Source organism: Syngnathus floridae, chromosome 2 (genome assembly GCF_059516105.1).
Source record: "Syngnathus floridae isolate MCC-2025c chromosome 2, RoL_Sflo_1.0, whole genome shotgun sequence".
In the NCBI taxonomy this organism is placed as follows: Eukaryota; Metazoa; Chordata; class Actinopteri; order Syngnathiformes; family Syngnathidae; genus Syngnathus; species Syngnathus floridae.
This window is the reverse complement of record NC_142414.1, coordinates 6,912,409-6,932,799: the sequence shown is the minus strand read 5'-3', so window position 1 is coordinate 6,932,799 and position 20,391 is coordinate 6,912,409. Positions and strand designations below refer to the sequence as shown.

General features: G+C 40.8%; 2 protein-coding genes across 4 annotated transcripts in view; both read left to right on the top strand.

Annotated features, from left to right (window-relative positions):
- The window catches only part of espn (espin), a 30,094-nt gene extending 21,836 nt beyond the window's left edge, over positions 1 to 8,258 (top strand). For 2 of the 3 annotated variants that reach the window (XM_088368673.1, XM_088368674.1), the window contains 3 exons: positions 5,758 to 5,837; positions 6,197 to 6,217; positions 7,357 to 8,258. In XM_088368673.1, the coding sequence (XP_088224799.1) occupies positions 5,758 to 5,837; positions 6,197 to 6,217; positions 7,357 to 7,504 (249 nt within the window). In that variant the 3' untranslated portion in view covers positions 7,505 to 8,258. Of the gene's footprint in view, positions 1 to 563; positions 4,502 to 5,757; positions 5,838 to 6,196; positions 6,218 to 7,356 lie in introns of those variants that run through there. The other variant, XM_088368675.1, reaches the window with a different exon arrangement.
- A 1,229-nt stretch (positions 8,259 to 9,487) lies between these two features.
- On the top strand, positions 9,488 to 18,729 carry arhgef16 (Rho guanine nucleotide exchange factor 16). Its single transcript, XM_088369570.1, has 15 exons — positions 9,488 to 9,646; positions 10,792 to 11,431; positions 11,897 to 11,948; positions 12,416 to 12,579; positions 12,732 to 12,788; positions 13,567 to 13,727; positions 14,556 to 14,708; positions 14,786 to 14,915; positions 14,993 to 15,067; positions 15,154 to 15,246; positions 15,684 to 15,835; positions 16,471 to 16,653; positions 17,295 to 17,365; positions 17,788 to 17,889; positions 17,968 to 18,729. Exons 2-15 carry the CDS (start codon positions 10,859 to 10,861, stop codon positions 18,105 to 18,107), a joined length of 2,106 nt encoding a protein of 701 aa, XP_088225696.1. The 5' UTR covers positions 9,488 to 9,646; positions 10,792 to 10,858; the 3' UTR covers positions 18,108 to 18,729.
- Positions 18,730 to 20,391: the final 1,662 nt, after the last annotated feature.

The window sequence follows — 20,391 nt, the reverse complement described above, 5'->3', positions numbered from 1 at the left end:
CAGAGTGATGTGGTGCACAATGCTTAACCACAACTGATTCCGAATATGTCAGCTCTATTGCATTACCAACCAAGCCATGCTTTTTAAATATGTTTAGGTGTCACTGTTGCACGAATTATGGGCGTCAGCGGTGATCATTCTAATGCAACCGGCCTCATGCAACTTAACAATTTATTCAAAACATAAAATAAGTTTAAGTGTTTTTTGATAAATGCTGATAGTTAAATAAAGAACTTGACAAAATTCAAAAGAGCAGATATGAAAATAGATGTATATATACCTTACATAATCATCTATATTATGTACATACCTTACATAATCATCTATATTGGGTAAATGCAAAGGCTGAATCAAAAGAAAAAATTGGGGCAACATGTCTTATTTTACCTTTAAATGATGCCTAAAGAGAGGCAGTGCCATTGCACCACTAAATCCATGTAAAGCCAGTGTGTCCTAAAGGATGTGCAATGAAGCATGTGTTTCAACAAGGAACTTGGTGCTGAAGAGTCCATCCCCTCCTCTCCACTTTCTTGTCTCTTGGTCTTCTCTGACCTCTGATTTAGTTTGCGGCGAGTGGGCACTACCATCCTCAGGAATGGCACTACTCCCACATCCACAATGCTATTTTGGGACCATTTGGGGAACTGATGACCGAGGGTGATCTCAACTGCATTGAGAAGCAAATTGAGAACCTACAAGTGATGCACAAGGTCTCCGAAGTTGAGAAGGAGCTGGAAGAGCTCGAGCAGGAGCTGCATCAGCTTCTACCCCTTTCTGCAGCGCTCAATCAAGGACATTTTTCAGTCAATCCAAAGCAGGTGCATGGCCAAGCTGAAGATCTTCCAGCCTGGTGCAGCAAAATTTCTACCTTGCTCAAGAGCATGGCCATTCTTCTTGCCACACTGGGGGGCAAAGAGATTGACATTCTGGAACTGTTAAGCCCCGGATATTCTCCAAAAGGGACAAAGAATGTGGCAGCCGTTCAGCCTGATCCAGCGACGGGATTTATTGGGCGCTCTCAGTCGTTCTCTACAAAAGAAGATGTGGAGAAGGAGATGAAGCAGTTTGGCGTATCGGTGAAGAACCTCAAGGCAAATTATGAAATTCAGTCACAACCTGCGAGTAGCAAAGAAACACGGGTGTATAAACGCCAGAGCTCACTTCCAGTTGTAAGCAAGTCGAAAAATAGTCCAGAGAGTATTTGTCAAGATGACCCATGTTCTTCTGTTGGCTCGCCTCAGTCCCACACCAACGGTTCTCTGCCTTTACAGGAAGAGCCGGTATTGAAACTTGTTGAAGAGCCAGTCATCGGAGCATCTCATGCTCCTCAAACCTATGCAGCCACGGAGATGATAGCTCCAACTAAGATTGAGGAGTTTAACCAGGTTCTTTCTGCAGACTCCTTTTTAAACAATCACCAACTAACAAGAAGTTTGGAGGTGCAGACAGATCTGAGCTATGTTCAGGAATGCATTGAAACAAGGAAAGAGAGGATTGTCTTCCTGTTCCTAGAACACTGGCGCAAATACACCATCTCTGAAGCTGGACGAAGAGGAAATAATCTGGATGTGAGCTGGGAGAACTTCAGTCAGGCTAACATGGAGGACGGGAGTGTTGGACAGATTCACAGAGAAGACGATAAGCTCCTCCTTTTCATGAAGTCCAAGCAAGTGGTGGGGAAACTGATCGGCCACTGGAGGACCATCATGAGCCAAGTGCCCAGCCGTCAAATTCGCAGGCTGAGTCGAGCCCAGATGATCTACTGGCCCGAACACTTCTTGCCACACATCAACGGCTCACCTGTGAGCTACGAAAGCCTGACGCTTGATCTTTTCATGCTCGGATACTTCCAGCTGCTGGAAATGAACATGTCGCGCGATGAGCGCAAATTCCGCCACCTCTTGTGCTATGAGATGTTTGATCGCCTCGGAAGGCATCAGTGGAAAGTCATCAAGCAGTTTCACAAGGAGGTGATGGGAGAAATTGAGAGAGGAACGAGAGACTGGCTGGATGGTTTTGAGGACATCAAGCTGAAGTACTTTGGGGACTCTGATGACGAGGGAGGTGTAATGACGGCCTCTCTGCATTCGATGTCTCCTGAGGTGGCCTTCATTCCAGTGGAAGAGCCCCTTCCGCCCCCACCCTGTCATCCGCCACCCCCTCCGCCTCCAAATACACATCCTCCCTCGCCATCTCAAATCGATTTGCCTTTTGTCTCCCCCGCTGCAGCCCTAGATGCTGCATTGGATACCAGCCAGTGTGGGGAACAGAACTCACTTCCGGACTTGGTCAATAATTCACAGACGGATTTAAAAAACAGTGAGCATATGTCACTAAATGAGCCGAATGCTCAGCATGATGAGATAAGGAGCGTGACGAACATGCAAAATACTGACGCAACAAAAAAAGCCGAGACACTCCCGTGCACCGCAGAAAGCAAAGAAGCGGTTCCAGATGAAGACGTTACTGTAAAAACCACCACAGAAGCAGTTGCTCAAACTCGAGGAAAAGATGATTCCATTAACGTCATCTATGAACTCAAGGAGTTTAGCAATGAGGAGATCATTCGGTACATTGATCGAAGCTTCGCGTTCTGGAAGGAAAAGGAAGCTGAGCTTTTTGACATCTAAACATGTCTTGACTATAACTCCGCATTACAGCAGACAGAAAAGGCATAACTTGCAACATCAGTATAATGAGCATACACTTCCCAGCAAAGAAAGGGAAATAATTGGTTGATTCCTTTATTCACCTACATGGGAAAGAAAGAAATCATTTTCTTTGACAATGAATAAAACATTTAATTAATATGCAGTGAGTTTCTAAAGACTCTTACATCTCTTATGGCTGAAACAGTGGTTCTTAACTTTGTTGGAGGTACCGAACCCCACTAGTTTCATATGCGCCTTCACCGAACCCCTCGTTAGTGAATTTTTTTTTTTTTTTTAAATTCAAGACATAGATGTTTTTTACTAATGCACACAATGAGCTGTGCATGAACATCACCTTGTTCAAAGAACAAAACCAACACAATGCATGAACTCGCAACAAATTACATACTGGCAAATCAGAAGCGATAAAACAGGTTTGTTCGGACCTCCTCAGTGGGGGCTCTGTCGAACCCCTGAGACCGACTCACCGAACCCCTAGGGTTCCATCGAACCCAGGTTAAGAACCACTGGGCTAAAAGGAAATGTAAATCTTTTTGTCTTTTCAAAAACTGGTTTTATTTTATGTGCTAGACCTCTGAATCAATTTTAGATATGGAATATACAACAACACTGCTTAATGGACTGAAGATCTGAATTGGCATTAGAAATCTATTTGTCACTGTGATCTATTCTGCATTTTCACAATATTTTTGTATCATTTGTGTGCTTAGAGAGTTGCCTGATTTAAATGTGTGTTAGTATTTGACTGGATAAATAAAGTTGTTTTTCATTTTTTGTGAATAAGTACAGTAATCTCATGAGGTCTTTGGTAAAACAGAAAACTTCCTAATGGCCAAGGTCATTTTTTTCTCAGTTTTTCTTCTCCCCCCCCCAAAAAAAAACCCTGAACCAAATAATGAATATATTTAAGAATTTTATTCATAAATGGAGAATCACTTAATCTGTTCGGTTTAGACCAGGGATGTCAAACTCATTATTTTCACGGGCCGCATTATAGTCATAGCTTCTTTCGGAGGGCCATTATGACTGTCAATCCAAATAAATGTATGAGCACCTCATATTATATACAGTAAAAGCTACAAAACAAACTGACAAATAACTCGTTTCCAAATCAGACGAGTAAAAACTGGACAAAGATTAAAAAAAAAAAGATATTATTAAAAGTGAAGTCAATTTGCAATTCTAGTAATGAAACACGAATTCGATGCACAATTTGTCTTCACGGGCCACATAAAATTATGTGGCGGGCCGTATCTGGCCCCCGGGCCTTGAGTCTGACACCTGTGCTTTGGCCTTTTAAGGTTTGATTTTAGCAAAAATAGCCAGCATTGAGAAAAGATAACATCTGGTCATAAATATATAAAGACATAAGCCATTGTTTTATGAAGGTGACAATATTGTAAACAGAAGCTGGACCAATACAAAGAGACAAGATGTTATCTTGGTTGTGAGACATTGAACTGTGAAGTGGTGTACTTTTGTCGTTACGTCCTACTGCATTGAGATTACCTTCCAATAACCCGCTTAGCAACTCCCGCTGTCGTGCTATCTTTGACTTAAGGAGGTTATAGCGACTCTTTATTAATTGCAAAGGAATGCGTTAACGAATATCATTGTAATGAACGTATTGAATTGATGGATTCAAGAGTTATTTAAGATGATGAGATGCATTTGCGATTAGTCCATTTTTTATTTATTTTTTTGCCAAGGTTAGCTGTTAAATCATTGCCTTGCCCAAGTGATTTTAAGGGACTTGAAACACAACATCACAATTAACTTCCATAATGCACGAATTTGGGACTGCAGGCAACTTCAGCTGACTCACAGAAGAACAGTAAGTAGTCTTGTTGCATTGATGACAACATATTCAGTGCAAACATTTGATCACATTCTGCAAATTTACTCATTTATGATTTGCTTTGCTGGTTTTTTTTTTTGTTTTTTTTACGTCCTTTAATTCCCAGGGGAATAATGAAACATTCATGATATAGATCATCTTCCCTAGATTCCTTTGCCAAGACAAGTGAAACACTTAAACAAGAGAAATGCATTGAGGGTAATGTATCTTGTCAGGTCAAAAAAAAAAAAAGAGAGAATCGAAGATGGCTGCCCTCTTTGCCATCCCTCCTCACATTACAGGCTAAAAAGAGACAATAGGCTCCGATTACTCGTCAGCGCTGTCAGAGAAAACGTCATGTGTTGACTCAGAGAAACAGGAGCGGAATACTTAATAATGCGCCCTGTTTGGTGCATGTGAAACATGCATATGCATGGGACAATGCTTTGAGAGTCTTCCATTAAGGCTTTTTAGACTGGGAGAATGTGGTTGAATACAGGTTTGGACAGCTGCCGTGTCTGAACACAAGATAGTATTCTGCTGGTCTGATCTTTCTGCACTAATACCGCTAGCGGCGCAACAATGTATTTATTTATTTATTGACAACTTAATTCATTTTTGATTCAAAATTATTATCAAATAATTGACATCCAGGAGAACTTGTTTGACTCTCGACGATTCTCAAGTTTTTGTAGTCCTTGATAAATGCAAACGGATTATGTTTGTGTCAAAATAAGACAATTGCAAACATCGTTGACTTTGGTTTACAGACCAAACTCGTAACTGAATCATAATAGATTTGTTTGCATTTTCTGCACAGTCGATTTAAAATGTGCTTTTGTTTAATGAAGGGATGAAAATTCGAATTATTTTAATGTTTAAAAAAGACTGTTTAAAGATATAAATAATATGTTAATATAATGTGCAAAAATGTTCAAATAGAATGTGAATGAACAGCAATTACTATAGTGGATATTTCGAAAACTTTCAAGTGGATGTATGCTTATTTATAAGTTGCATTGAAAAATAATTCCTTGATTAATTGAGCTTTTCTCTTGCCCGTAAACAATCAAATTTATACAGTCAAATACCCATCCCCAGCAACAGAACTCAATTGCGTTTCTACTCCTTGTCCTCACAAAAAAGGGAACATTTATTGAATGGGGCTAAGCGACAGAGAGCATGCGTGCACGGGGGCGACACAAGGATGTACTCACACATTATTTGTCATTCTGCTGATCTTGGCAGGCGGATGAGGAAGCAGCGCGCCTGGCCTCCATGCCCGCCTGGAGGAGAGACATGATGAAGAAGAAAATGGACGAAGAGAGGTGACTAACATAGCTCTGTTGGGGAACTATGAAGTTTTATCTAATCTATGTAATCCAATCTTTTTTTCTTTTTTTAATGAAAAATATTATTATCATTTGGAGTTTTGTTTAAAACCTTTGAAATTATTCTCTAACAGTTGATGACTTGAAAATTATTATGCTGCATTTGCATAATAATTTTGAATGCGGTGCAATTATTACTTAAAGACTTTTCTCAGCGCTAAACAAATTATATCAATTTGGAATTTAATGTTTATGTGACCTGATTAGGAAATCACAATGTATCCTTGTACTGTTTGGTACCCTGCAAAATTCTTTTTGATGTTTACACCTTTTCCTCTTGTCCTTATGTCCTCCTGATGTGACAGGGAACAAAAAAGGTAAGAAAAATAACTGCTTTCTTATATGTATACACACACGATCTTTAAAATTGTGCCTTTTGTGACAACTCGCAATAGATTGCCTGTAACTCTGAGCACTTTGATTAATTGGTATTAAACAAATTCGCACAATTAGGAATGCTCTATAGAATATCTATGTGATGTATCCATTTAAATATATGTATATATATATGCACTTGGATGGAACTAGTGAATCAATTTACTAACTGCCGTGTCAGTTTACGCTGCTAGGTGGTGCCATTTACATTTTTATATCCCTTAGGCCAGGGGTGCTCAATACGTCAATCGCGATCGACCAGTCGATCGCCAAGCTACTACTGGTTGATCGCATGACGTTAAAAAAAAAAAAAATTACTGTATGCTAGAATCCAGCCCATCGCTTGATTGACATACAGGTAGGCCTGTCGGGAGGCAATCACAGTGACTACAACCCCTCACCGCAGCATGTTTAACGGCCGCGCACACACAAACCGCCAAAGTTTATAAGCTAATCAACGCACGCACTCGCTTTTTTCTTTTAAACAAAAGAAACTTTATGACCATCAAAAAATGAGTGGGGTTGCTGGACCAAGAAGCCAAAAACGTATCACTTTCTTACGGAATGGGAGTTGGACTTTTTTCTCACAATGTCATTTTCTAAGTGCGTTACAAAAATACACGCACTATATTATTTATTTATTTATTTATTTATTTATTTATTTATTTATTTATTTATTTATTTATTTATTGTAGTGGGAAGATCTTTGTGACTTGGTCATTTTAAAAGTAGCTCGTAAGCTGAAAAAGTTTGAGCACCCCTGCCTTAGGCAGTGAGAATGTGTGAGGAAAAGTATAAGCCACACTTGTGCTCATTAGAACACAAAAAATAACAACTTTATGCTTAGAAATATTTCTCATAGTATCCTTTAGCTCAGATAATACATTTACTTTTAGCAGCATGCCTATATTAAAACCCAAAAGTATAAATATTAGACAGCCGTAATAGACCACGAGTATAACCTGCAACATCCCCCCCGCGTATATATTGCTGTGTCCTTTGTTGTCTAAAAGAAATATTTACAAGAAACGGTATGTGTTTTTAAAACAAATTCAACCTTTGCCTTCCTGAATGCATTTAGGAAAGCAGAGGAGGAGGCCAAACAGGCCAAGGAGGTAGAGCAGAAGACCGAGCAGGAGCGACTAAGGATCCTGGGTTACGACGAATCTAAACTTGCCCCTTGGCAACGACAGATCATCCTCAAGAAAGGGGACATAGCCAAACAGTGACCTGGCCTTCCCGCTTTCTCTTCCGCTCATGGGCCCCTTCCCATCACCAACTCAGCCACAATTCCCAAGGCCTTCCTTCACTGATTGCTTTTCTCAACCCTTATGCTTGTCTGTGCCCTCTGCGGGAGCAGCTCAACACCACTCCCGACGATGTCACGTCTTTGTCTCTCATCATCCAGACACGGAACTGATGCAGGCGAGGCCTGTGGCTCGCCTTAGTCCTCGTTAAAAGTCTCATGGACACAAACTTTAAGCAGTAGTATAGCTTCGGCATGCAAAGTTTGCCCTCACGCAAGACCTTTTCTTTAAACTGCATGTGTCCTTAATTGTTTGCTTTACCGCTAATTCAATGTGTTTCTCTTAGATGTTGTCATACAAACGGCGAGTGACAAAAAAAAAAGCTTAGCAATGTTGCCATGGGAAGGAGTTAAGAGATATCTGCTTTGTACAGTCCACGCACTCGCCGTTATGTAACACCATTGACATACTAATCAATTAATCTATGGTATGAAGACATTTTTGTATGATGGTCATAGAAGCGCCACAGTTGTCATTCTTTCACATTTTGTGGATGTGTACATTTCAGCAAAATCAAATGCATGTTAAAATTGTTCTAAATCAGCACTGGAAAAATTAAAGGCTACGTTGATCATAATTCATTTTTCTATTGGTTACTGCTATTGTGATCATGAATGTGTGCATTGTTGCGTAATTTGCTTAAGCAGGATGTAATGGAATAAATATATTTAACCTAGGTCCCAGTTATCCTGTTACACTAACAAATAAACACACATAATATTACTTAAACACTGCAGGTTATTTGGATAAAGTCTAGTTCATTTTTACAACATGCAGTTTGTCAACACATTGAGTACTGCACAAGTATATTTATCACTCGCCGAATGAGGATTATTATTACCATCATTTTATGAAATTTAATGTTTTTTTCTGCAGCAAGAAAATATCTTTAAGGTAATAATCAAACTGCTGAATATTTAGTATAGAGTGAATGACAAAGTAAATATAAGCAAAGCTTGTAGTCGTCATTAATATGCAGGTGTATAAATATAGTATGTTATGTACATACAGTAAATTAATTTTTAAACGCTCTCGGAAAAGCTATATCGTATAAATGTTTACAGTAGAGAGAGTAATCATTTAATGAAGCTTGCAGTGCACACCTTATGTTATCATCATTTGGAAATAATTACGGACTCATCAGCTGCCATATGATGTTGAAATTTAAAATGATGTATTCGCCATTTGATTTTTCTATGCATATAAACCCTGTACATAGTCACCTTCTCTGATCATGATACTGTCAGTGTTTGCATATTGGATCTCAGCCTTGATTGGATGGAATGCTGTCTAATACCAGAAAGCATGATTATGTTTTCAGACTGTTAAAATCAAAGGAAATAAATCGAAATTGCAAAAAAAAAAAGGGTCGCACTGTGCTTTTGTTGACTGAAAGGGCAAGAGGTGGGTGATTCATTTCATTGAGCAGAATTTAAAAGGTCGAAAAGAAATGGGTAACCTCTCAGTGATGTGGTGTAGGTTGCGTGCTTGCTACACCACCTAAACAAAAAGAAAGGGATGTTTTCACAGCCTAAAGAGAGAGAGTGGGGGGGGGGGGTTGAGCTCACCTTTAGGTAGAAATAAATTTGCAACGATGATGGTTAGAGTGCGTTCTTATTGTCCTGTAGGGTAAACTAATGGCCACTAGAATGCGCTCACGGCCTGTTGGAAGTTACGAAATCTATAAACCAACAAACCTGGGGAAGAATAAAAGCGTAAACAGATTAAAAGACTGCATAATACTTGCAAAATTATTTAATCTCGACATATACATTTATAAACTACATTTAGGAAATATTAAAATTGGCTTCCAGAAGAAGTATAAATATTATTTTTAAAGGGTGAAAAAAAGTTGGTAAATATTGAGCAGCCCTTCTGCACTTTATGTCATTGGTGGACGCTCACCTGTACCGATGACGTCACCACTATCCCAAAGCAGGAAGTGGCAATTTAAGCACAGATATGTGACACGAATGCGTCGACTCAGCAGCGGACGCAGTTGAGGTTTCTATCTCTCTTCATTTTTTTTGATCGTCGGGACTTTTGAAAGTTCACCTCGCTCAGGTAAGATCGCTGTGTCATCTTGCAGCCTCGCATGCTTTGTTGCATGTCATCTGGCCATAAACAACTAAGGGAATGTGAGGCAGACATTTTTTCCTCCCACTCAAATGCGTCTCTACGATAACTGTGTGGAAGGAAACTCATTCAAATTACCGTGCCGGAGTATTAAATATGTAAACACTTGTATGTTTTGCATATGGAATGAACTGATTCAAATGTTTGCATAGTTTTGCATGGATATGTAATAAGTAAGCGTTGTATGTCGACGTTACTCGGAGAGCGTGCCTTTAACTTTTCAGCGCTGCAAATAAGTAGTACAGTAAATATCACCCAAAATAATAATAATAATAATGATAATACTCACTCCTAAATAGCCCTTTTAGTATTTTTTAATTATCCTGGACTTTTTTTTTATTTCTTTTGACATTAAACTATCTTAAATGTAGTATTTCCGGTAGTTACATTTATTAGACTTCAATTGAAACGAAATACATGCGTAATGACCCGTCAAACGATTCATTTTTTGAGTCTCACTTTATATAATGGCTTGGACAAATATTTTTTATGTTTGTATTTTCGAGACTTTTCTGACCTCTATGTTCTAAAAGAGAATAGTGTTTGTACTGTAATACTATGATACGGCAAAAATAAATTTCAGGAAAAGCCTAGTACAACAGGTATACTTTATTTGGATTCATCAGAGACAATTTAATGCTATCGGGTGTGCACTGTCGCACATAGCAGTTATAAGAGTTGCGCACACTTTTGCAGCTGCATTATTTCGGTTGTTTACCGCATCATATCCACTGTTAAAGAAATAATGCTGCTTGACTTTTGAAATAATTGATTAACTTGATGGTTATGTCAATTAATATTTTCCATAACTTAATTCAAAATTCATTTAGCGGCGAACAATTGAGTGTTTTTGAAGGCAGTGGATGTTGCTTCCTTAGTTGTCGTTTTCTTTATTGTCGCAACAAGAAAAATACACACGAATGTCTGCCGAATGTTTAGTGAACATTTGCAAGCTTCTACTAAACCTGATGAGAATGCAACATTCACCACCTTCAAAAATTGTTTCTGATTCTCACGTAAGTCTGTTTGTGAGGGTTTGTAAACATACTCTTGTTTTCTCAACTCTTTTACAGAACCTTCTAATGTTGTAGGTGCTTAAGAGGTGAGCGGACTGGGCCAAGGTGACCGAGGCAAGACGCCATGTCTCACACCCAGTCAGATGGCTGTGCGGGTGACCGGGTCCCTCTAATTCTGGAAAGCCACTTTTCCACAGAACTCCATATATCTGAACCCGGTGATGAATGCTACCAGTCACAAAGCTCCCCCACTGTCCGGCCCGAGGCACCCATAACCCATGAGGAAGACCTCAACAGGCTGGTGGTGCCCCAGCAACTGATTTTGAGCACCCAAAGTGCAGCAGCGCTGAAGCTTGGCACCCAGCAGATCATTCCCAAGAATCTAGCCGTGGCCAGCCGGCCCAAAAACCGTCACCACACTACCGTGGTGACTTTCCCTGTGGGACTAGAGAATTCCAATCACGGATCCCGTATCCGACACTCGACTCAGGGGCCCAATGTGGGCTGGGAAGACTACGATAGCGATGGCGACGGCTTCGCTTTGAGGAGGAACCGCAGAAACAAGTCCTACAGAGCGGCAGTGACCAGTTTGGACATTGAGGCCATGGCAAGGGCAAAAGGAGCTGGAAACACACTAAAACCTGTGAAAGAAGGCAGAGCACCCAGTCCGAGTGCAGGTCGCAGCCCCGGGAGGAAGGTAGAGCTTGCGCTTGTTCATCTCTTCTGGATAAATGTAAATTGAGGCCGGCTGGGCTTACATATAAGATATTATTTCATATTCTTTTTGACTGGACTTTCACTTTAAGTGTTAATGCTCTCTCGAACAATTGACAAACTGCACCGCAACAATAGGGAGATGAGAAATGTTTTGTTGTTGATACCAAAATGGAAACGCTTGAACTTTCCAGCAGTGTTTAGTGGAAACTCCGCTTTAGCTTCAGTCATGCTCTTTGTGAGTCATGGAGATGATGCCTTGTCTGTTCAACTGTTTTGAATCTCCCACATTATGTTCTCTTTTGAGGAAGTCCACATTTAGCTTCTACAAGAGCGAAATAAATTGTGGAACATAATATTGAGTGAGCTATCAGGATAAAGCAAACTGAAAAAAATGTATGTAGCGTGTATTCTTTTGTGATAATCTGTTCTGTTGTTGTCCTGGCAGAGAACACTAGGGAGGAAGCGGAACCGTAACCAGCGCGGATCATTTAAAGACGGTATGAATGAGTCACACTCCAAATCGCTAAAAGTGGCTAAAACACTCAAAAAAATGTTTTTAAATACAGTGGACAATAGAAACGTGTTACATGAAGACTTGCTGAGCCACCGGGATTAAATTGTAGATGTCTTGGCAGATTTCAGCTCTCTTAGAAAAGAATGGCCTGAACTCGGAACGCACTCTGCATTCTGAATGTGGCATTGTTGGATGCTTATTATTGAATTGTAACGTCCTGCAGCCTCAGCGGCTCAGCCACTCGTCACCGTATGTTGACGCGAAGAAAAAGCTGTCCCGATCATTCATTCAGTGTTCTTAAGTAACAAACCTCGTATTTTACATGCAGAGTTGACCTGCAGTGATTTTTCTCCACATTTGGTCGTGAAATCATACAGCCAAATTGTTGACCTGCAAACTTTTCCAGACCTCAGAACCCCAAAATGATTAACATGTGGGTTTGCCCCCCAGCAACGCCATGCCTCTACCAGGAGATCCGAGAGCGGGGCTTGCACTCCACCAACCAGGATGAGCTGCTGGACGACTTTGTGGTGGTAGAAGCTCCGGTGGAGGATCAGAGCATCGTGGTGAAGAGCTACAGGCCTGCGCAGCTCACTTGGAGCCAACTGCCACAGGTAGGCCTCGGCCCACAGCCATGCTAACATGTGGAAATAGTGATTCGGAAGGGGGGAGGGGACTGAGTTGGACAGACAATCTCTTGTATTTTGATTTTATTTGAGACACCTGACAACTGCATTTAAATCATTTGTATTCCTCCTCCTTGAAGGTGAAGGAAACTGGCATACTGAACATGATCTCACCTCAAGAGAGAAAAAGACAGGAGGTAAGTATCCCAGTTGTTGATATGTGCGCAGAAACATGCTACTCTGTTTTAATTGATTATAGACCAATGTAACTATATATTCCAAACCCAAATTAAGCTGGTTAGGGACCACTACGAACACTACGCTACGTTTGTTGATGAACTTTGAATCGCCCCAGAATTATGAGACTGAGCTTCAGTTCAGTCAGCGTTGGCTCAGTGTACAGCAGGCCTTAGTGATGTTGCACCCAAACTCAAAGCCAACTGAGCATTTTTTGTCATTCCCCGCCTAGCACTAGGTAACCATAATGAAACGCTGATCAGGACTGCTCACACCAAGAGAGCGCAACCTCATAAATACAATGTCCATTGAAATTTCGAAGTCGGGTCGACATCCAGTTAAGGTATTTTGAAAATTCTGACGCGTGTGAAGTAATCGAAAGCAGAGATTTCATTGTACCTGTTTTGTTATTGCTTTCATTTTGTGTCCACCCTATTTGCACTCTACTCCCTGAGCAAAGCCGCACCTAGCCAGGCTGTTTGTTACGTGGCCGCTTCCCACTTTTATGCCTCAAGTAACCTCGTGGGTCTTTATTGTATCTCTTCAACTTGAGCCAAGTTTCCGCAGCAACGCCCTTTTCTTCTGCCGCCAGGCAGAATGTTACATTCTTATCTTCAGCAGCATCGGTACCCCAAAGAAATCAGTGTTTCAATCGCGCTAATGCGATTTGCCTTCAGTGTTGACTGCTTCAGTTGAAACTGTTGTTGGTGATACTTCTTGATTAAATCCATTTAACAGGCAATCTTTGAAATAATCACGTCGGAACACTCGTACCTGCACAGCCTGGGCATCCTGGTGCGACATTTTAAGGAGAGTGACGCTCTGAGGAAGACCATGACAGCCACAGAGCACCATCACCTCTTCTCCAACATCTCGGTTATCCACCAAATCAGCAAACGGTGGGAACAATACTCATGCCCTTATACCTTATGTGTGTTATTCATTCATACATTTGTTGCTATGTGCAGTGCAGTTTTAGAAATGACTCAAATTTTCAGCCCCCCACCCCTTATGCATGGCTTAAGTATCTTGTAGGCCCCATCAACATGTTAAAACACGCTTGGCAAACAGGTTTTGCCGCCTTACTGCTCTGCGTGGTATTTTTGGGCTTTAAAGTGATAATGTGCTGCATTACAAAGCGTGCGAACAAATGCTTCAATGCAGTGAGTTGGGGGGAGGGGGGGCTTGAAAGCCTTAAGTAGTTTTTGAATAGGAGAGAAGGTGCACTACAAGAGCAAATAATGATCCACATTTTTCTGTGTCCTTTTGTCCTGGTCTGCGTGGTGTCGTTTGATCTTTATTCTTGGCTAAAGTTGGCTGTTTTGGTTTTGTTTGTTTTGCCAATTCTTGTTTTGAGGGGCGGTGGGGTGTGTTTGGAAGATATAACAGAGACGATTTTCGCCAATTTTCAAATATCAATGAAATCGACTAGCAAGTTTTTTGACAAATGCGCTTTGACTGTGGCGCTTAATTTCATTTATTTATTTATTCATTGTATTGTATTTATTTATTTATTTATTTATTTAGAATAGTGTGACTGCATCTTACTGAGCAGTTGAGACAATTTACTTTGTGTATATTTATATGGCTGTATTGCACTGCCTCGTGTGGCCAAGGTGCGCACATCACAAGACGCCAACACCATTAATTACAAATAATGAATGATGAACAAACTGTTTAGTTCTTTACATTTTATTGAATGAGATTATTACCATATATTTTTCCAGCTTTTTTGAGGATCTTGAGCGACGTCACTCTGACACCCCTGTGATCCGGGACATTAGCGACATTGTTCAGAACCATGCCGCCCATCATTTTGATCCATACATCGTCTACTGTTCCAACGAGACCTTCCAGCAGAGAACGCTGCAGAAGCTCTTGTAAGTGAGCCAGCAAAGTCTTTTTTGTCTTGGTGACAATGTTGACTTAAAAGTGTCTTTTTTTGACCATCTTTTAGGAGTAGCAATGGTGCCTTTAAGGACACACTGAAGCAAATTGAAGAGAGCAGCGAGTGCGGGGGCCTCCCGATGATCTCGTTTCTCATCCTCCCCATGCAACGGGTTACCAGACTGCCACTTCTGATGGATGTTAGTCTGACCTTTGACAAAAAAATTCTTATAACAAAAGATTATCATCATCACATTGTTTTTGTTCTGGGTCTCAGACAATTTGCCAGAAGACCCCTGACAAATCTGCCGAGTACTTTGCTGCAGTCTGGGCACTGCACGCCATCAGCAAGGTAGCTAGGCTCGCCGTGTGCGCCGACTCGGCATCTCTGCGGTCTGGTGTCCTGAAAATTTGCCTTCTGATTGCAACATTCAACAGCTGGTCAACAGCTGCAATGACGGTGCGCGGCGAATGGAGAGGACGGAACAGATGTACACCATTCAGAAACAGATGGAATTTGGTAAAATCAAGGTTAGATTTGTCTTGGTTTCTTTTTCGGAGCGTCCGTTCATCTTGGCTCTCTGTCTATATACTGAAAGTCAGACTCGGGCCTTAGGCTCATGAAAATCTTGGGTGTGGTTTCAGAGGTTTTTCTCTCCTCATCGACCTTTTCCTTGAAGAGAAAAAACTTGCGGCACATCTGGGCAAGATTTAGCGTCAGCATGTGTAGATAAGTCGTTTTCATACAATAGAAACTTTGGCTCTGACTTTTTATTTCCCCACTTACAGCAATGTTAAATTCATATTTAACACAATTTTGTTTGTTTGAAAATGTAATTCAAGGGGAAATCAATTGTGGCTACAATATCGATGGTTACATTGTGAGTGTATAAAAGCTCATTTTAGGCCACAAAGTAAGTGTGACCTCCTACTGGACATTGAGATGTACCCCCTTGTGTTCCCCGCAGCCATTTCCACTGGTGTCGTCATCACGCTGGCTGAAGAAACGTGGCGAGCTGGCTGTCTGTGCTGAAGAGCTCAGCATCTGGAGAGCGTTCAGCAACAGGAGCAACTACTTGTTTCTCTTCAATGACGTACTCATTGTCACCAAGAAGAAGAGGTCAGTCAGCATGTTAACTCCATTGCAACGCAAACGATACAAGAGGTGTCACCAGTGCATTGCCAAGGGGGTGCTTGTTGTCAAATCTACTAATTTAATGTAATTGATGTGACTTTAATTTTGGGGGTAACCGTGCATGATCTAAATCAGCTATCCCCATCTAAATTGGAATCATCTTGGGTCCAGTGCCATTCAAGAGTGCAATTTGAATCAATCTAAATGCTCAATCCTAGTACTGCTAACAAGGGTCTTGTGTGTACAAATGTAAATCTATATTTTTAAAGTTGATATTAAAGTGCGAAGGACAGGATGATTGAGACTTCTGGTCATTTCCAGAGGACTGTAAGACAATTGAGCTCCTGACTGTCAGGGAACAGAGGAGGTTGAGGAACATGGACGTGGTCCCCGCATACTTGACATTCTTCAGCTTTGCATTCAGCCAGTCAGCCTGATAGCAATTTCAGCTTTGTGTTTTGACTCGCGAAGAAACCAAACAATGTCTCCCCAGACAGGAGAGATGTTTTTTATGGTACTTGCTAATGCTTTGGGAGGGCAGCGAAGGAATGTGTAACGTAATATTAAGAACTAAGGTGAACCGTATTTGCCTGTGTGCTTGTGTTGGTTTGATCCTTCAGCGAGGAGAGTTTTCTGGTGATGGACTACGCCACTCTGGATAATTTAGAGGTAGAGGTCAGCGAGGAATCGGACGGTCAGGCGTCGCCACCCTCCAAGAACAGCCAGTATCTGTCCTTCAAGCTGCTCATGAGCAAGAACAGTGAGGGGCGACCAGAGCGCACCACACTCGTGGCCGAGTCCAGGTATATTCCTCCATGGTGTTGTTGCATGCAGGCCATCCCAAAATTTTGGAGTCCAGAGACTTCTTACAGCAGACAAATTGTCAAACTGGCTGAATTAAAGCAGCACCTTTTACTTGGATCTGATTATATTTAATGGTGATATCAACATTATAATGATATCAAATATGCTGCTTTCACAATGACGATATTGAGTTTAGCTTGATGCTATGCTAAATTCAATATTGTGCTTGTAGTTTGCAGTGGTGTACAACTGTACTGGATCAGTTGAAAGCGGTTCCTAATGATTTGGACTCACTGATGTAACTGGTGAATTTTATAAATAACGCATGATGTGGCCAAGTGTCCAATTCATGAAGATTGATTGGAATGCTTTGGCTCTGGCTCCCCCTAGTGGGAATACAATAGAAAAACCACAACAGTATTTTTTTTCCTTTCGCCGCATCTATGCTTTCTTGTGTATTTAATTTTCTGACAAAGTTTTTTTACTTTAACTCCCTCCATTTGAAAACTGAAGATCTGTACTTTCTACTCCTTACTTGCTAGTCAAAATAGGCTTTTTTTTTTTCCAGCTCTGGTTCAGTTTTCACCTTTGCATTAAGTGTTTTTCTTTAAATTGCTTTTTTGTTTGCATTGTTACCAAGGGTTGACCGGGCCCGTTGGATAGTCGCTCTCACCGAACACAAGCAGACGGAGCTTTTCTCCTGCAAAGATGGTAAGAGGGACAAATTCATACTATTTTTTTTTAAGCACCACCACTGTAGCTTTCATATGTTCTGACTTGGTAGGTCTATTTATTCTAGAATGGTGTGCAGAAAACATCATTTGCATTTCAGATCAATGTGTGCTGGTTTAACATTGTTTTAATCGTGCACATTTGGGATCCAAGTTTTAATCCCAGTATATTAAATTTAACTGCTTTACAGACTGTCATGTTTGCGGAGATAAATTCAGTTATATCTTTTACAGCAAGATTTTCTTTCTAAGGATTTTTTTGTAAATTGAGATGAGAACATTACTTCAGGACAAAAGGACTGATTGCCAATATTAATTGTGCTAATCCTTTGACCCAAAGTCATTTGGAATATGCTCGGCCGGACATAACAGCAGTGAATGCATGCTGGGATTGCGTTTTAGGTCTGCCCCAGTGCGAGGCCACCAAAGCCTACATGCCCAAGGAGCCTGATGAGCTGGGCCTGAAGCAAGCCGAGCTTGTCATCGTTCAGAGGAAGGAGGAGGGTAAGGGAATCCCATTTGTTGTTGTTGTTTTACTCTACAGTGCATCCCCTTTTCTAAAAGGCTGTGTGCTCCTACTAGGCTGGTACTACGGGGAGCGGATGCGCGACGGCGAGAGAGGCTGGTTTCCAGCCAGCTGCGCCACGGAGATCACTGATCCCACGGCCATGGAGAACAACATGCAGCGAATGAAGCGCCTCCGCAAAGAGACCAATGTTTGAGGAGAGAATAGAGGTGTGAGGCAACACCAACCTCAGCAACGTACTAAGTGTGCCTTGGTAAGGCTGAAGAATTGACATTTGAGGGAAAATGGGAGGTACAGCCTAAGCCGATTAGATTCATGAAGATGTACAGCACTTCACTTTGTCTACATTTTATTGAAGTCTAATTCCAAAATGGATTCATTTTTTAATCAAATTTCCACACTAAACAACCTGTATTTAAGCATAACAAGACTGAAAATTTATGGCAATTAAAAAAAAGATAACTCATTCTCTTTTTGACCAAAACCATGTCATTACAGGGTGTGTGGGTTATTTTTATTTCGTTTTGGAATAAGGATGTGCCTAGAGATACTACAAATTAATTCTGTGACAATGACTGTAATTTAAAACAATCATCATTAATCATTCCAGTTTTTGTTGTTTTGTGTGATGTCCTATACGTGCCAATTTTTGTAAGTAGTTAAAAAAAATTCATAAAAAGCATGGTGATTGATCCATTAGCATTAAGCTAACGGAGGTGTTCTTATGTGTGAATGCTTTGTCTTTTTTTTTTTTTATTTTAAATACACAAATTGTAATTTGAGAGTAAACGTCGAGTGTATTAAACAGCTTGAAAGGCCCTCTCTCTGTTCATTTGCCAAACTGCTGCATATCCTAATTCAGATGAGTTCACCGCCACCAAAAAGCGATTTTCTCATTTGGGCTCACAATTCAAAGCAAAAACTAAAATTAATCAGACAATTCACTGCTCATACCTCAACAAGGCACCACTGTACTAGTGATTTGCATTCCAGTTCTTTTAAGTGAACTGAATCTTTAGAATCAGTTCACGCAAAAGATTCGTTCAAAAGAATCGTTGAACAAATTGTTTCAGTGAACGACAGCGAACGAATCACTTTTCAAAGTGATTTGTTCTTTTTTCAGTTCATATGACTTCAACCAGTAGGTGTCGGTAATGCGCATTGAAGCTGGTGCCACCACGCCGTAAAACAAAACCAAGAAGAAAACGACGTAACTTCCCGTTCACGAACGAGTCGTGATTTGCATTTCCCGTTCACCAACTGAACGGATCTGTGAGTGAACGAGTCAGTGAGTGAGTGATTTGCATTTCCAGTTCATCGCGAGAATGGATCAGTGAGGGAACGAATCCTGACTTTCCCGTTCGCGAACGAGTTAATGGGTGAACTGCCTTCCCGTGCATCAACGAATCAGTTAGTGAACGTGTTGCGTCTCCTAGTGTGAACTATGTAAGCCAGAATGTAGATTTACTTCCTGATTGGCTGTTTGATCTGTGACGTCATTCAGACATCCATTAGGTATACCGCCATTTTCAGGCGTACCTAATCACAGGCCACTTCATTAGGGAAAAATCATGGTCAAACCTTAACTGAAAGTGAAAAGTGTCACACCAGCCCTCACCCCCACTTTCTGATTGGTTGTTTGATCTGTGACGTCATTTGGACACTTTATTAGGTACACCGCCATTTTCAGGCGTACCTAATCACAGGCCACTTCATTAGGGAAAAATCATGTTCAAAGCTTCACGGAAAGTGAAAAATGCCACACCCGCCCTCACCCCCACTTTCTGATTGGCTGATATGTGACGTCACTCGGACACTCCATTAGGTACACCGCCATTTTCAGGTGTCCCTAATAACAGGCCAATTCATCAGGGAAAAATCATGGTCAAAGCTTAAATGAAAGTGAAAAGTGCCACACCCGCCCTCACCCCCACTTTCTGATTGGCTGTTTGGTCTGTGACGTCATTCGGACACTCTATTTGGTACACCGCCATTTTCAGGTTTGTTCGCAAAGATTCACGAGTGAGTGACAGACAGCGTTGCTGCTATGCCAGCCGACACACGTTATGCCGACATTGATGTTTTAATTTTGTATTTGTTGTATTGTAGTTGATGATGTTATTATACCGAATGTTTGTGTTTGAATAAAAGGTTGGGGAAAAAAATCCGTTATGCCGACATTTATTTTGGGGGACACCAACATGTAACAACATAAAACACATATTGTCATATAAAGCAGTTAACCAAATGTCTGATTTTTGTTTTAATTGGCAAATATGAAAACAAGGACTAAAACACCAGACAAGTTTTAACATAAATGTTTATTTAAAATAATAATATTAAAAGTAAATTTCAAACCAGCAATCTAATCTGAAATTTCAGTAGATATATTGGATAACAATATTTAGGCGTATATATGCATACACATTATTTAAAAACTACTATAAGTGTTATAAAATCAAGATTACCCAAAGAGAAGC

Coding starts and splice junctions, on each gene's coding strand:
- arhgef16 (XM_088369570.1), top strand. CDS start 10,859: ATGTCTCACACCCAGTCAGATGGCTGTGCGGGTGACCGGGTCCCTCTA. Junction 15,247..15,683: donor TGGAATTTGGTAAAATCAAG/GTTAGATTTGTC, acceptor TGTTCCCCGCAG/CCATTTCCACTGGTGTCGTC. Junction 17,366..17,787: donor GCTTTTCTCCTGCAAAGATG/GTAAGAGGGACA, acceptor ATTGCGTTTTAG/GTCTGCCCCAGTGCGAGGCC.